Genomic DNA, 17,927 nt, shown 5'->3' with positions numbered 1-17,927 from the left:
TGATGTTTTCTTTTTTTCTTACAGAGTGTAATAGGAAAACTTCAGCTCCTCCTGCTGAAGTTTGTAAATATTAACTAAAAAACTTCAGCACCTATGTCGAAGTTTTTTGTGCAATATGAAATTTTAATTGATGTTTTATTTTTTTTACCCAGTGTAATAGAAAAAATTCAGCTCCTCCTGTTGAAGTTTTTAAATATTAACTAAAAACTTCGGAACCTATGCCGAAGTTTTTTGCGCATAGGTGCTTTAAATATTAAAACACTCATATAATGTTTTAATATAATTTTTTCTTCATTGTGTTATTTGCCAGCTCGTTTTGCTGAATTTTTTAGATATGAACTAAATAACTTCAGCTTGTTTCAGCATATTTGTCGGATTAGAATGTTAGAATTCATCGTCAAATAGATTTAGAATGCAAATTCAGCATATCAGTGAAGTTCGTCAAACAACTTCAATCAATCAATCAGAAAACATGTAATTCAAAAACTATTTTGAATTCTGAAGATGAATTTGAATACTTACAATGTATTTTGTAATTTTGAATTTGGAATTTGAATCTGGTTCAAATCTGGTTTGCGAGAGGCGATCTCAGGAGAGACAGACTGATGGAGGAGATACGAAGAAGATCTGGAATTTGATTCTGGGTATGCTTGATGCATCTTTTATATGTTTTGGAAAGGGTATAATGGTTATATTATTACAGATTTTTTGTTAGTTGGTTACAAAATCAATAGTTTTTAAAAATAGGGTATAGGTTAAAAGATGGCATAAAAATAGGGTACGACTGCAAATCGCCCGGAATTTACTGATATTTTCAGTGTTCGTGTTGTTGGATGACTCTGAGGTCCATTAGATAAGTGAAAGTGGTTACAACTTGAAACTACACTAATTTTGTGAAACTTCCCAAATAAGTTTCAACTTACCAACCTCTGGCCATTAGTCATAGACTTACCAAAACTAGCCAAGTACATATAAAATTAAAAAATCAAATAAATAAGGTTCTTTCTCTCAAAGAATCACATGCAAAAATTACCTTCGATATTTTTATGCGTGATTAGCAACATTAGATGCAAGACTGAAAGGAAATTTCATGGATGAGGTAGCAAATGAGGTGATGAAATACAAAAAAAAAATACAATATTCCAAAAATTTAAGCAAAAAAGGAACTTTTTCAATGGGTATAGTTGAAACTCACTGAAAACAATTTGAGGAAGATTAGAGGTGATTTTGACTGGTTTTGTATCAAAATTCATAATTAAATCGAGTTCAAAAAATTATTCTATGACACATGTATCAAACATGTATCACGCATGTATCTCACACACAGGTATACATGGATATACATGTGATACAAATATGATACATATGTGATATACAAATGATACACAGTGTGATACACATATCTTTTTTTCATGTTCAATTTTTACTTCGAATTTTCAGTTCAAACCACCTCAAAACTTCACCAAATCATCCCAAACTGAGATTCAAGCTCCTTAAGTTGTACCCAGTCTATTCTAATAACACCCGCTCAAAAGAAAACAAAATTTTGATATGTTTTAGCTACGAATAACTAATTGACTAATATTAGTAATATTTTATGAATTGGCCAATTTTTGTAATGAACTACTTATAAATGGACATAGATGGTAGTTTTCCTATAATTTTACATTACTTATGCCCAAATATTTCAAGCTAGTTCCATATTCAAGAGGTATCTTCAAGTCAATGACTATTGTCAACTAAATTAAGCACTTTTTCGACTTGATACGAGATAGAGAGTTTACACTTGCGGAGGTTGTACCTTAGGCTTTGGGGAAGGAACTCTACCATTAAATCAGTTAGAAGGCCAATCTAGTTAAATTTATTAGTGATTACACTTTAGTCCATTATAAGTTTTATTATACAGTTTACTTATTTGTAATTAGGTCTATGAATTATTCTGTTGGAGTACCTTTTAGTCCATCACAGGTAGTTATGATATTTTGTCCTGTAGTAGCTGAGTGGGAGATATATACCCTATAATTATCCATTACCATTATCAATCAAATTAAGCTTTTCGTCTTACCCTAGTTATTAACGTAGCTGTAATTCCATTTTTTTTCTTCTTCTTCAATTAAGCATAAATGGTATCATAGCATAATCTTGCTATGAGGATTCATGGTGACTGAGATGTTAGGGGTGATGTCAATCCTTCACAAAATGTCTGCTGATATGGTGAATCTAAATCAAAGGCAGGACCGATCCGAATATCGACAAGAATAAGCTATTCGGATTCAAGATTCTACCATGCGTGAGCTTAGGGAAGCTGTTGCAACAGGGAAAAGACCAGAGAGAGACAAAGACATCAACTCCAGCGGAGGAGAGCTGTATTCTCCATCGGATACTCCATTAAGGGTTGGAGATCTGATTTCCCCTTTTCATGCGAGATCAAGTTTGAATAACTCAAGCAACACTCAGCTGAACTCACATGGTAATTTTACCCTTCAGAGTATTGTTCCATTGCAAATCCCTTCTTTTGTGGTACCAGCTGCCCCTAATTTTAAAACAAGCAACCCTTCTGTTAATTCCCCAGTGCAAATTTGCTCATCTCTCATTCTTGCAACCCAAAATTTGTTAACACCAGTAACCATGGCTCCTAACACCTCCACACAACCCACACAACCCTACCCCTATAACCCTAACTCAGCAAACTTACCCCCAACCTTCCCTAACTATAACTTACCTACTGTAGGCTTAAGCAACCAAAACCCTCAAACCAATTATATGAGGTATCCCATGCCACAGTCTCACAATCTTTCACCACTACCGAAATAAGGTATGAACTACCCAACACACCAGCCATTTGTCCAAGGAACGCCTTTGGGGATGTTATTGCCTTATAACTCCTATGTTCAATTCCCACTTGCCTATAATACTTAGCCCACACACATTCCTCCACCCATTTACCATCAGATTCCTTATGCATAAAATAATGCTTCTTACCACACACACTAGAATTATGCTGCCCTTGCCTAACATTTCTTTCACCAAATATACCAAAGTGGAGTTCCCTAAGTTTAATGGGGAAGATTTGAGAACATGGTTGTACAAGGTGGGACAGTTTTTCTCTGAAGAAGATGTCATCATCCAACAAAATATGAAGTTGGTGTCAATGCATTTTGAAGGGGATGCTCTGCAATGGCATTTGGGTTACATGAGGAGTAGAGGACAAATGCCTTTTCCAACGTGGGAAGAGTACTTACGGGCATTGTGTGACAGTTTTGAGGCAGAATATTCAGATCCTATGACTGAGTTGATGAATGTTAAAGATACAGGTAGTGTGAAAGACAACTAGAGAGCTTTTGTTAGTGTCATGACCTGGCTCAATCTGTCTGTAGAGCATGCTATAAGCATTTTCCTAAACAACCTCAAACCTGAGATTAGTAATGCTGTCAGATTTGGGAATCCTTGTACTCTCCCACAAGCATATTATCTAGCTAGGCTTCAGGAGACCAACTTTGCAGCCCAAAGTCAAGCAATAAGGAGTAGTGTTGTTGGTTCTTTCTCTCATAGAGGGCCAATGGGGCATCATTCTAGCACAACATAGAAGAACACTACCAACAACTTGAAGAAACCTATTACTGCCAAAATGGATAACAACAGGAGAAGAAGGCTTACTCCAGCAGAGATGGAAGAGAAGAGAGCTCAAGGTTTATGTTTTTTTTTGTGATGAGAAATATGTGTTTGGCCATAAGTGCCAGGTCAAGAGACAATTGTATTCACTTGAGTTAGAAGTGATTGAAGAGCATACTTGTGCAGAAGAACAAGAGATGTTCAAAGAGCTGGTGGAAGAGGAAGTAGGAGTGGTGACAGAACCATAAAAAACTATGCTAGTTTCATACAATCTTTAAATGGATCCATGGGATACAGAACTCTAACACTTAGGGGCTATACTAACAAAAGACCCATAGAAGTCTTCATTGACTGTGGATCAACACATATAGATGAAGATACTGCCAGGAAGTTGGGTTGTGCAATCCAAAAGATTAAACCACAACTAGTAGAGGTGGCTAATGGAAGGGAAATTCCCACTGATAAAATGTGCAAAGGATTCAAATGGTTGATGCAAGAGACAATGTTTGAAGATGATTTTTTAGTGTTCCCTATAGGGAAAAGTGATCTGGTTCTGGGAATACAATGGTTATACCCATTGGAAGGCATCAAATTCAATTTTAGAAAGTTGTTGATAGAATTTGAGTATAAGGGTAAATTATTAATACTTAAGGGCATACAACCTACCTTTAAGGTTGTGGATGCGAAGTCTTTTGGAGAAGATGTTTGTGGAAGGATCACAATTCTTTATGGTAAGGGTAAAAAGTGAAAGGAGGACAACAGAACTGATCACTAGTTCTAAGACAGAACCTGAGGAAGTCATACAAATACTGGGAGAATATAGTGAAGCCTTTGGTGAGCCACAACAACTGCCACCTTCTAGGGGAGTCTTTGATCGTCATATTCTCCTGTTGGAAGGTTGTACACCAGTAAACTCCAGGCCCTACAGGTACTCCCTAATTCAAAAAGATGTAATTGAGAAGATGGTGCATGAATTACTGAGCCAAGGTATCACCCAATATAGATCTAGTCCTTATGCTTCTCTAGTGGTATTAGTTGGCAAAAAGGATGGATCGTGGAGATTATGTGTTGATTACAGAGCCTTGAACAAGTTGATAGTGAAGGACAAGTTTCCAATTCCAATTATTGAGGAGTTGTTGGATGAATTAGGAGGATCACAAGTCTACTCTAAGTTGGACCTAAGAGCTGGCTACCACCAAATAAGGATGACTCATACAAGTGTTCCAAAAACTGCTTTTAAAACTCACTCTGGCCATTATGAATATCTGGTGATGCCATTTGGGCTAACCATGCTCCTTCAAGCTTCCGAGGACTAATGAACCACATATTTTAGAAATATCTTAGGAAATTCATCTTGGTTTTCTTTGACGATATAATAATCTACAGCAAAAGCTTGCAGGGACATGTGGACCACCTAAGGATTGCTTTTGAATTACTAGTGCAACATCAGCTGTTAGTGAAGATGAGTAAATGTGTCTTTGCTGCTGATAGAGTGGAGTACTTGGGGCATTACATCTCAGCAAAAGGGGTAGAGACAGACCTTAAGAAGATAGAAGCAGTACAATTATGGTCAACACCTTCTTCTGTCAAGCTACTAAGGGGCTTCCTAGTTTGACTGGATACTATAGGAGGTTTATTAAGGGGTATGGAGTCATTAGCAAACCCCTGACTAATCTTATCAAGAAATATGGCTTTAGTTGGTCTGAAAAAGCCAATGAAGCTTTTGGAAAACTCAAATTGGCACTCACCACAACTCCAGTGTTGATCCTGCCTGACTTTTCCTTGCCTTTTGTGGTAGAAACAGATGCCTGCAATGTGGGTATATGAGAAATTTTGATGCAAAAGGGGCAACCAATTGCCTTCCTTTGTAAAGGCCTATCAGTACAACCCCAAACACTGTCTGTATATGATAAGGAGCTTCTAGCACTTGTAATGGCTATGACTAAATGGTCCCAGTACTTGAATGGGAGAACTTTCATTGTGAAGATAGACCAGAAGCCTTTGAAGTTCCTACTTGAGAAGAAGTTGCATATAGGAACACAATTGAAATGGATTACAAGGCTTATGCAGTGTGATTTTACAATCGAATACAAGAAAGGGAAAGAGAATAAGGTTGTTGTTGCTTTATCCAAATTACCTCTAGTGGAGTTAACAACATTAACCTTGTCAACAATGAAGACCGACCTACTGAACTTGATTATGTTAAGTTGGGAAAAGGATCCTTCATTGAAAGAGTTGATCCAAGCTCTAATGAAAGGATAACATGAAGGCAAGGGATACTCTTTCAACCATGGACAATTAAGAAAGAATGGAAGGCTAGTGGTTGGTCTTGATGATCAATTGATAAGAGAAATTCTACAACTATGGCATAATTCACCTGTGGGAGGGCATTCAGGCATGGAAGCTACATATAGGAGAGTGGCAGCTCTGTTCTATTGGGAAAAAATGAGAGAGGACATTCAGAATTATGTCAAATCTTGTGATATCTTTCAGACACACAAATATGACAACTCTCTCTACCCTGGGTTACTACAACCTAATAAGATACCTGACTCAGCATGGAGCAATATAAGTATGGACTTTATAGAGGGATTGCCAAAATCAAAGGGGAAATCAGTCATTTGGGTAGTGGTGGACAGGCTAACCAAGTATGCGCATTTCATAGGGATGTCCCACCCTTACACAGCCAGTTCTCTTGCCCAAGTGTTCTTTGATCAAATCTATAAGTTGCATGGTATGCATGAGGATGTAATCACTGATAGGGACCCAATTTTTACAAGTAAAATTTGGCTGGAGTTGTTTCCAATGTTTGGAGTCACACTTAACACTTCCACAGCTTATCACCGTCAAACGGATGGCCAAACAGAGGTAGTGAATAGGTGCCTAGAAACTTATCTTAGGTGTTTTTGCTCTGACTCACAGTCAGATTGGTTCCAATACCTGGCTGCAGCTGAGCTATGGTACAACACTACCTTTCACAATTCTAATAGAGTCGTTATGAGGCTTTGCATGGAGAACCTCCTACTCTTCACTTACCCTACATGGCTGGTGATTCAGCAATATAGGAAGTAGATAGGAATCTGCTTACAAGAGAGTTCAAACTACAGCTTCTCAAGTACCACTTACAAAAGGCACAACAAAGGATGGCAGAACAGGCCAATAAACATAGGTCTGACAAAGTTTTCAAGGAGGGAGATTGAGTCTACTTAAAGATCTAACCCTACAGACAGGTCACTATGTCCACCACACACTTCTCCAAGCTATCAGCTAAATTCTATGGCCCTTATCAAATTCTACAAAAAATTGGACCTATCGCATATAAACTCTCATTACCTCCTTAACTATTGCTCCATCCCACTCTTCACGTGTCCCAACTCAAAGCATGTCATGAGCTGCCATCAAGCATTTCTCATCCCCTATCCTAGAGCTCTCCAGTCCATATTGCCCTTAGCCTAACAAAATTTTAGACCGACGTATGATTCAAAAGGGTAGCAAGGCAGTAACACAAGTGTTGATTCAGTGGAATGATTTACCACCAGAACAAGCCACATGGGAAAATTATCAGGCACTCAAGGTTCAATTTCCTCCTTTCTTCCTTGAGGACAAGGAAGATTTTAACGGGGAAGGACTGATACAAGATAGAGAGTCTACATTTGCGGAGGTTGTACCTAAGGCTTTGGGGAAGGAACTCTACCGTTAAATCAGTTAGAAGGCACAACTAGTTAAAGTTATAAGCTAGTACACTTTAGTCCATTATAAGTTTAATTATACAATTTACTTATTTGTAATTAGGTCCATGAATTATTCTGTTGGAGTTCCTTTTAGTCCATCACAGGTAGTTATGATATTTTGTCCTGTAGCAGCTGAGTGGGAGATATATACCCTGTAATTATGCATCACCATTATCAATCAAATTAAGCTTTTTATCTTACTCTAGTTCTTAAGGTAGTTGTAATTCCATTTCTTCTTCTTGTTGTTCTTCAATTATGCATCACAACTCCTTAGAGGGATGCCAAAATCCTAGAAATATAAAAAAAATGAATGATCAGAGCACTCAACATAGATATCTCAATGCCTAAACTCTAATAAGCAACATACCAAACCTGTAGAATCAAGTTAAATCTTTCAAAGAAATAAATGAACACCGTCAATATTGTCTTTGTTTTTTTTGCCGTTATATAGTACACATAACATGTTGTGAATCCTATGCCTAAGTAACCTTTTAAGTAAAGACTTTGGTTTCAAAGAATAAAAGAATAAAATCACATAACTGACTTTCTAGGAAATTAAAAAAAATTTGACAATCGAGACATGGTTAACGAGTATAATCACCAAATGAGAATCATTTTCAATCATGCCAAACTGAAAAGCCATAATCATATGAGGCACAAGCATTAAGCGAAGATTTTGCACATAGCCTACAGATTTAAGATGGCATACTAAAGGGCAACTGGGTGCACAAGGCATCCCCATTCATGCAGGGTCCAGGAAAAGGCTGCATCCCAAGGGATATGACGTATACATTCTACCCTAATGCAAGCACTAGTGGTTGCTTCCACAGCTCGAAAACGTGACCTATTGGTCACACGAAGACAACTTTATCGCTGCTCAAAGGTTCCCTTCCTTAAGATGTCATAGTAAAGGGGAGATATACGTATCTGCAAAATACTGTAGTAACAAACAGAGCAACAGGAACCAAGAACTACTAGTAGAAGACTTACTAGTTTAAGACTACTAACTGGTTGAGTAGCAATACATTTATAACAATCTAAATAAGAATTAAAAGTTACCATCAGAACTAGCTAGAAGGTTTTCACTACTTTAAGTACCATGAATAGTTTTCACTTTGTTTTCCCATCAAGGGTTGCAAATCTTAGCAGTTTGTTGTCTTCCATCTAGGATAGCAAAAAGAACTATCAATTTTGTTGGTCTAATGAAGGGAACATCACATATGAAGTAGCCTACCCTCTCCATCTTCAATATGTCTCCACGCTTTATGTTTCTCATGTTGGAATCACCATTTACAGTCACTTAGCTTTATGTTTTAATGATCTAACAAACTTACAGTCAAAGAACCAGATAAAGAACCTGATACACTTGGTACATAACTCTACATAACTCAATCAATGGACTCAAGCTAATGTGAGTTGCTATGACTTCAGAAGATAAATAATCAACACAGAGACCTGATCCTCTTGGGTTCCCCTGACAATAGTACAAACTCAACTATCTACAGCTGGAAAGTGACTGCCTGCACTGTACATGCAAACAGTGCAGCACAGTACAACAGTCACTTCTCATTGACCAACCAAGGGATTACATCATTCAAGTGATGTCATCCATGTTGTATTAACAATAAACATTACAACAAACCATCACTTGAACAGTTAGAGAATTCAACTCAAGCATTCAAGCATCTGAAAATCAAGCAGATAAGGAAGGGAACATCACATCTGAAGTAGCCTATGCTCTCCAACTGCAATATGTCTCCATGCTTTACGTTTCTCATGTTGGAATCACCATTTACAGTCACTTAGCTTTATGTTTTGATGATCTAACAAACTTACAGTCAAAGAACCAGATAAGGAACCTGATACACTTGGTACATAACTCTACATAACTCAATCAATGGACTCAAGCTAATGTGAGTTGTTATGACTTCAGAAGATAAATAATCAACACAAAGACCTGATCCTCTTGGGTTCCCCTGACAATAGTACAAAGTCAACTATCTACAGCTGGAAAATGACTGCCTACACTGTACATGCAAACAGTGCAGCACAGTACAACAGTCACTTCTCATTGACCAACCAAGTGATTACATCATTCAAGTGATGTCATCCATGTTGTATTAACAATAAACATTACAACAAAACATCACTTGAACAGTTAGAGAATTCAACTCAAGCATTCAAGCATCTGAAATCAAGCATTCAATTCTCAAGTGCATTAAGAATAAAGTACAACACTACTACAGACCAGTTCCTACAACAAGTATCTTGTATGCCCTTAGTTGAGTTGTAACTTTGTAATTGTTCTTCATTGTAATTCCTACTTTGCTTATCTAGAAGCTTTACTTAGGAACCCCTTGTAAACCATAAACCTTTTTTGTTTGTATCGTGACTAGAGTTAGTCATAAGTTGATGTCTTTGTAATATGTGTATTGCATAGTGGCTTGTAATAGGTATATTACAAGTTAGTGAGGGATTAAGAGTTTAATTCCTATATTGCGTAGGTTGTAACCTAAAGATTGCTCATAGTGAAGTTGAAATCCTACCAGTGTAGGTCGTAGTTTTTTTATCCCCTTGAGCAGGGATTTTCCACGTAAAAGTTACATGTTACATTTACTTACTGTTGCATTAGTGTTATTTGTGGAAACCTATATAGGACCTGGTCTCTATATAGTCTGGTGGACTCATATATTCTATCAATTGGTATTAGAGCGGGCTCTTTCTATCAGGTTAACACCTAGGAAGGATCCTCATGGCTGCTCTACCAAACTTCGAAGAGGGTCAGTCTACCTGCAAACCACCCAAGTTCAATGGCCAATACTATGGGTGGTGGAAGACAAGGATGCATGACTTCATCATGGTTGAAGATTCCGAGCTGTGGGATGTTATATGTGATGGTCCTTATGGTCCTACAAAGAAGGTCAGAGATCCTGCTGTGATAGTGCCTAAGACGAGAAAAGAATACAACAATGCTGATAGAAAGGCTGTGGAGAAAAACTTTCGTGCCAAGAAAATTTTGGTATGTGACATAGGTCCTGATGAATATAACAGGATTTCAACTTGCCAATCTGCCAAAGAGATATGGGAAGCTCTACAAACAGCACACGAGGGAACTACTCAAGTAAAGCAATCTAAGATTGACATGCTCACCACTGAATATGAGCTCTTCAGAATGAAGGACGATAAATCCATTCAAGACATGCACACTTGATTCACTTCTATTATAAATGAGCTACACTCTCTTGGCAAAATCATTCCTAGGAACAAGCTCGTGAGGAAAATTCTCAGTGTTTTTCCTAGTTCCTGGGAAAGTAACGTGAATGCCATTACTGAAGCAAAGGATTTGCAGACGCTGACTATAGATGAACTAGTTGGGAATCTAAAAACCTATGAAATGAAGAAGAAGAAGAAGAAGAAGAAGAAGGATAGTGAAAAAAGAGAACCAAAGAAGGAAAAGAATCTGATACTCAAGGCAGAAAGAAATGACTCAAGTGGCGAGGATAATGACATGGCTTACTTAACCAGACGGTTTCAGAAAATGGTTCGAAAGAATGGAGGTATATCAAAGAGAGGAAGTTCTAGCAAGCTAAAGAATTATGACCTCTGTCATAAGTGTGGAAAGCCAGGGCATTTCATCAAAGATTGCTCTCTCCTGAAGCAAGATCACTTCAAACACAACTCTGAGAAAGTATCCAAGAGGAACTTGGTTCCTGATAAATGCTTCAAAAGAAAGAATGTCGTTGACATTATTGTTAAGCAAGCTCTTACAACATGGGCAGATTCTTCCAGTGAGTCTGAAGAAGAAGGTGATGTACGTGACAACTCAATGATGGCAGTTGAAAGTGAAACAAATGAGTATGACTCAATATTTGCTTTGATGGCTCAATCAGATGATGATGAAGACGATGACAATGATGAGGTAAATTTTCAGGGTTTTCAAAGAAATCTGAAGTCCTACTCTCTTAGAAAACTCATGTCATTAGCTAATGTGTTGATTGATGCTTACCATAGTCTTGTAAATGATAAGAATGCCTTAACTAAGGAGTTAGGAGATGCTGAACAAACTAGAGATGACTTGGTAGTTTGTGTGGTTGATTTGAAGGAAACCATAGGTAATCTAAAAATGAAAAGGAGGTCCTAACTGAGAGAATCACTAGTGTAGAACACGAAAGAGATGATCTGATGGTAGTAGTAGTTGACCTAAAATAAATCATTGAGAATTTCAGTAAAAAAAGATGCCTTAGTGGAGAAAATGGTTGTTATTGAGCAGGAAAGAGATGACCTCTTAGTGCTGATTGTAGACTTAAAGGAAACAATGGAGGAACTCAAAACTGAATATAGGTCTGGGAATTCTGAAAAAGGAAAAGAAGTGGCTAGTGAGGCACATATTAAACTTGAAAATAAGTTAAATGCTATAAAAACTAGTTTGTGTGCTGAACTTGAGAAAAATAGACAACAACAGCAGAATTGGAAAGAGTAAAAAGTGATCTTGAAAAGTCTCTTAAGTGGACATGGTCCTCAGATGCTATTACTTCCATGTACGTTAGCAATGGTAGAAATAGACAGGGAATAAGGTTTTAAAGGGAGAGAACTCCTTATAACCCTCATAGCAAGTACGTTACTGTGTATGCCTGATAATTGGCTATGTACCTATTGTGGGAACAATAGGCATTTCAACGAAAATGGCCAAGCCAGGGTTCAGTCTCTTCGAAAAAACAAAGTTTTTGCTGAAAGAGTAACTGCTGAAAGAGGACCAGGTGCCACCTATAAAAAGCGCATGTTACCTGCATGGACTAAACGAGCACTTATTCATCCTCGTGTTTATTATAAGGGACCCAAACTTGCTTGGGTTTCTAAATCTAACTCTTGATTTTCTTGTGCAGGGAACAGTGAAAGGAAGCAGTCAATAATGGTTTATGGACAGTGGATGCTCAAAGCACATGACTGGGAATACCATGATTTTCTTTCACTAAAATCCCTGCAAGGAGGGAGCGTATCCTTTGAAAATGGGAAAAAGGGGTACATTCATGGTGTTGGAAAAATTGAAAAGTCACTCACTCGCTTAATTGAGAATGTGTACTATGTCAATGGTCTTAAGTACAGTCTCTTAAGTGTCTCTCAGATATGTGATAAAGGAAACAAGGTGGAGTTTTTGTCCAAAATATGCACAGTTACAAATCTAGTAACTGGTGAAGTGATACTTGTGATCTGAGCTGCTTGAAAGTAGTTGATGATGATCCTGAAATGTGGCACAGAAGGTTGGGGAATGCAAGCTTCTCTCTACTTAATAAGCTGGTTCAGAAGGATCTAGTTCATGGTCTGCCCAAGTCAAAGTTCAAAGAGCACAAAGTTTGTGATGCCTGCGCTAGAGGGAAGAATGTGAAATCCTCATTCAAGCCAAAGAAGAAGGATGCCAGCACCTCAAAACTACTTGATCTCCTTTATATGGATCTATGTGGTCCTATGAGAGTGCAAAGCAGGGGAGGAAAAAGATATATTTTTGTGATAGTGGATGACTATTCTAGATTCACTTGGACTCTGTTCCATAGAACAAAAGATGAGACCTTTGAAGTTTTTGTAGCCTTCATGAAGAAAATTCAAGTGAAGATAGAATCAAAAGTAGCATGCATTAGATCAAATCATGGAACAAAATTTGACAATGCTAAGTTTGATGAATTCTGCAATGAGAGTGGCATTACCCACAACTTCTCAACTCCTAGAACTCCACAGCAAAATGGATTTATGGAAAGGAAGAATAGAACCCTTGAAGAAATGGAAAGAACAATGTTGATCGATATTGGGATTGCTAAGAACTTCTGGGATGAAGCTATCAACATTGCCTGCTACTTGATGAACAGGTGCATGATCAGGTCTCTGTTGAACAAAACTCCCTATGAGTTGCTGAATGGAAGGAAGCCCAAGCTGACTCACTTAAGAACATTTGGGTGCAAATGTTATGTTCTCAACAATGGAAAAGATCAGCTTGGAAAATTTGATGCCAAAAGTGATGAAGGAATCTTTTTGGGATATTCTTCTCAAAGTAAAGCCTACAAGGTATACAACAAGCGGACTCAATGTGTTGAGGAGAGTGAATATGTAATATTTGACGAGTTCTACCTCTCCTATGAGAAAAGCAACAAGGATGATCAAGATGGAGAGCCTCTGCTGGTTCCAGGTGAGGTCATTGATATGGAAAATGGAAAGGCAGATATGATAAGTCAAGTGAAGGAGACAAATGAAGACAATGCAGTCTCTTCCTCATCAGCCGGAAAGGAACCAGGTACTACAATTACAACCACTAAATCTAAAGAAAGAGTGGTTGATGCAGTTTAAAGTACTCCACAGGTAGTTGAAAGAATGATCAAGGGAACTAGTCAGGATTATCCGTTCCTCTACAAATGAAGCTCAAATGCCCAATTGGAAACACAAAAGCTCCCATGCTCTTGACAACATAATTAATCCTATGGATTGAGGAGTCCAAACCAGATCAAAAGCCAGAAATTCACTTGCCTTCTTAGCATTCCTCTCCCAAATAGAGCCCAAAAATATTAAGGAAGTCTTAAAAGATGCAGACTGGATCACAACCATGCAAGATGAGTTTCATCAGTTCGAAAGGAACAAAGTATGGCACCTGGTACCTAGACCCTCAGATTGAACCATCATAGAAACCAGTTGGGTATTCAGGAATAAACTCGATGAACATGGAAACACTACAAGGAACAAGGCAAGGCTAGTGGTACAAGTCTACAATCAGGAGGAAGAAATTGATTATGATGAGACTTTTGTTGTGGTTGCTCGGATAGAAGTTATCATAATCCTCATTGCCTTTCCATCACATATGGAATTCACTCTATTCCAAATATATGTGAAAAGTGCATTTCTGAATGGCTTCCTCAAGGAAGAAGTGTATGTAAAGCAACCTCCAGGTTTTGAATGTCATGAACACCCCGATCGTGTGTTCAAATTGGATAATGCACTGTATGGGTTGAAGTAGGCTCCTCGAACTTGGTATGAAAGGTTGTCAAAATTTCTCTTAGAAAATAGTTTTACAAGAGGAAAAATTGACAACACTTTGTTTCTAAAGAAACGAAGAAGGAACCTGATCATTGTTCAGGTAAATGTTGATGATATCATCTTTGGGGCAACAGCTGATTCACTATGTGAGGAATTTGCAAAACTAATGGGAAGTGAGTTTGAGATGAGCATGATGGGTGAGTTGAATTTATTCTTGGGTCTTCAAGTGAAGCATTCCACAAAGGGAACATTCATTAGTCAGTAGAAGTATATCAAAGAGCTTCTGAAGGGGTTTGACATGGAAGCATCAAAAGTGATTGACACTCCCATTGCCACTGCCACTAGACTTGACATGGACGAATCTGGCTCTCCGGTGAATCAAACAATGTATAGAGGCATCATTGGATCTCTCCTCTATCTTACTACAAGCAGTCCATATATTGTTTTCAGTGTGAGACTATGTGTAAGGTTTCAGTCAAACCCCAAAGAATCTCATCTGAAGGCTGCCAAAAAAATCCTGAGATATCTTAAGGGAACACAGGACCTGGTTCTGTACTACCCTTCATGTGATAATTTCAATCTTATTAGGTATGTTGATGCTGATTATGCAGGTTATCTTGTAGACAGGAAAATCATATCTAGAATGGCTCACTTCTTGGGATCCTGCCTTATCTCATGGGGCACAATAAAGCCAAATTCGATAGCTCTTTCAACAACTAAAGCAGAATATGTTGTTGCAGTCTTCTGCTATGCTCAGCTTCTATGGATCAAACAACAGTTAGAAGACTTTGGAGTGTAGACTGACTGTGTGCCTCTTCTCTGTAATAACACAAGTGCACTCAACATGGCCAAAAATCCAGTCCAACATAAAAGAACTAAGCACATCGATGTGAGAAATAATTTTCTCAGAGACAATGTAGAAAAGGGGCTTATTTGTATGAAGTTTTGCAGCAAAGAAGACCAAATTGCAGATATCTTCACCAAAGCTCTGAGCAGAGAACACTTTAAGAGAAACAGGCTGGCACTGGGGCTAATAAAGCCTAATTGAGAACCGGATTCCTACTATATGGCTATGAAAATCATATACAGGTAGAATTAGCTAAAGTATTTTCGGTCAAGTCTAACTCACTTTTATACCGTTACAGGTAGACACACATGATGATTATAGAAGCTACTGAGGCAATGCATGAGCGGTAAAAGAAGGTTGTGTATTTTATAAAGACTGGTCAAGAACCTGGTTCTTGTACCATATGTTAGTAGTCTTGTATTTTTTCATACATATCTCAAAAGAAAAAAAAATTGAGTGCCATATCATCAACATTTTCATACCCTATATGTCACGTCTTTTTGTTCAAATCCTTTCATTTATCCTATAAAACGTTGCATCTTCCCACACATCTACCGCTGTTTCAGAACCCGTTTCTCTCTCCCTCTTAGTTGCCTTTTCCTCATTAAAACCCTCTCTTTTCAAACCTTGAACGATCACCTCTCTCTTTCTCAGCCTCTCCAGAACTTTCAAATTAATCATCTACCATGGCTGAAGATCAAACAATCCTTCCCACCTCTCAACATTCCCCCTTTCACCACTGTTGAAATTAAAGCACCTAAACCTGATTCTCCGTCACCCTCCATCTCTCTCACCACTCCCTCAGAACACACTCTCCCTCTAAGTGCTGAGAACTCAGAAATCCCTAAAATCGATAGTATCTCTTCTCTGTCGCCTGAGATTCTCAAAGAACAGAGCAAAGATAAAGAAAAAAGTGAGACTCCACAGGCAGAAAATGTCTCTAAGGACGGTGTTGATCAGTTTACAAGTACTCCTATCTCGAACATTGTTGCACCCATGGACTCTCAAGATAGAGAGGCCATAGAGAATAAGTTGGCCATCTCTGCTGAAGGAATAGTGGATAAGGAAACCTCTACTATTCTTGAGTCTCAGGGGAAAGAGACTCAGTCGTTGGTAGAAGAAGGAGCAATGGTGCTCTTTGAACAATCTGCACCAAAAGAGACTATTAGGACCCCTCTTGAAGGACTTGGTGCCTCTCCTGAGGAAACAAGCCAGGAATCTTCTTCCCAGATCAGTTTCGACTCTGCTCCTTCTCCTCACTTTGATGTTGAGCCTTTGGATGTAGTGGCTCCTGTTATGAGGTCCAGTGATGAAGAAGATCAGGATAATGTTGCTCTGCATGTGTTCATTGTCAGAAGGAGACCAGTAGCCACTCCTGAGCCCTCTCCTAAGCGACCTACTACAAGGTTGTAAAAAAAGGAGGCTCTTGAGTCTGCCTTGAAGAAGAGTAAAAGGAGTAGCATGAAGAAGAAAAAAGGCTGGTGAAGGATGGAGAGATTGTTTGTGACAAGAACATTCCGATAGTAGAAGTGGATGGGGAAGCTCAAGAGGAACCAAGTTCCTTTATCAAGAAGTCACAGAAAAATAAGAACTCTATTGAGATTACTTCACAAGAGGCTATTGAAACACCCAACGACAAATCAGTGAAGGATAGTGGCAGGTTGAAGGAAGCTGTGGTAGAGGAGTCTGTGTCTGAGGAGGATGTGCAAGTGAAGTCTAGTTGGAAAGTTAAGTGCAGTGGGAAGTCTGGGAAAAGGAAGTTGGAGGATGTAAAGGAAACCGCTTTTGTGAAAAAGGCAAGAAAGGGAAGTATATCTGGTAAAGAAAGGTTGAGGTATCAGAAAGTGTTGTGGGTGTAAGCACGTGATTTCTGCCTAATATGAGAATTACTCCCAAAAAATTCAAAAATAAAATAATTTTCCTTGGTGTGCAATTTTTGTGATATTTTGTGATATTTTGTGTAACTATTTGTATGTTTGTATGTGCATGTTTATTTGTTAAATTATTAAAAATACAAAAATATGTCGCATTTTGCATGTAGGATTTAATTCTACAATTGTTAGTAATTAAGTTTGTTTTACAAAAAATAAAAATTACAAAAATAGGCATCGTTTGCATTTTTAGCATTTAATGTCCAAATATACAATTTTATGCTTAATTATTACTTAATTATGCGTTAATTGTTATTGGGAGTTAATTTGCGCCTTTATAACTTAATTTAGTTCTTAATAATAATTTAAATATTTTTTAAAATTTAGTTTTAGAGAAATAAAAGAAGAAAAGAGAGCGAAAATATAAAGAAAGTCGGAATTGGGCCTCTTCTTTGATTTCAAGCCATAGGCCCAAAAAATGGCCCAATCTTCCCAAACGACCCAGTCCATTTCGAACTGGGTCGACCCAGTCCATAACCCAACACCCCTATTATCTTACAAACAACACAAAACAAAAAGAAAAAATGAAGAAAACCCTAAAAAATTGCTAAACCATCCGCCCCCGCCCCCTCCTATCTTCTTCTTCTTCCTCAAGCAAGCTCCATCCATGGCTGCCCCTTCACAACAGTCCCATGACCACCTGTTTCCCTCCTCCTTCTTCTGCTGAAACACAAGTTCACTTCACACAGCCCGCCTCCTCAAGCCATGAACGACCTCAAAAAAAAACCATGAACGACCCCAAGCTCAAGCTCGTTCATGGCTCTTTCCCTCCAGTCAAACAACTCCATCATC

General features: G+C 38.2%; 4 protein-coding genes across 4 annotated transcripts; all 4 read left to right on the top strand.

The window, feature by feature from the left end:
- The first annotated feature begins 2,286 nt into the window (after positions 1 to 2,286).
- Positions 2,287 to 5,043, top strand: LOC138881254 (uncharacterized). The gene is made up of 7 exons (XM_070161467.1): positions 2,287 to 2,470; positions 3,042 to 3,314; positions 3,378 to 3,532; positions 3,643 to 3,689; positions 3,799 to 4,179; positions 4,286 to 4,880; positions 4,999 to 5,043. The coding sequence occupies exons 1-7, from the start codon at positions 2,287 to 2,289 to the stop codon at positions 5,041 to 5,043; spliced, it is 1,680 nt and encodes a 559-aa protein (XP_070017568.1).
- A 5,052-nt stretch (positions 5,044 to 10,095) lies between these two features.
- Positions 10,096 to 10,554, top strand: LOC104220299 (uncharacterized). The gene has a single exon (XM_009771139.1). It carries the CDS (start codon positions 10,096 to 10,098, stop codon positions 10,552 to 10,554), a length of 459 nt encoding a protein of 152 aa, XP_009769441.1.
- A 183-nt stretch (positions 10,555 to 10,737) lies between these two features.
- Positions 10,738 to 12,555, top strand: LOC138881253 (uncharacterized). The gene is made up of 4 exons (XM_070161466.1): positions 10,738 to 11,455; positions 11,570 to 11,819; positions 12,012 to 12,100; positions 12,227 to 12,555. Exons 1-4 carry the CDS (start codon positions 10,738 to 10,740, stop codon positions 12,553 to 12,555), a joined length of 1,386 nt encoding a protein of 461 aa, XP_070017567.1.
- Positions 12,556 to 14,655: 2,100 nt separating this feature from the next.
- On the top strand, positions 14,656 to 15,156 carry LOC138881252 (secreted RxLR effector protein 161-like). The gene has a single exon (XM_070161465.1). The coding sequence runs from the start codon at positions 14,656 to 14,658 to the stop codon at positions 15,154 to 15,156; it is 501 nt and encodes a 166-aa protein (XP_070017566.1).
- The last annotated feature ends 2,771 nt before the right edge of the window (positions 15,157 to 17,927 follow it).

This window comes from Nicotiana sylvestris, chromosome 11, assembly GCF_000393655.2.
Source record: "Nicotiana sylvestris chromosome 11, ASM39365v2, whole genome shotgun sequence".
NCBI lineage: Eukaryota > Viridiplantae > Streptophyta > Magnoliopsida > Solanales > Solanaceae > Nicotiana > Nicotiana sylvestris.
The sequence above is the reverse complement of the archived record's forward strand: the minus strand, read 5'-3'. Positions and strand labels throughout refer to the sequence as shown.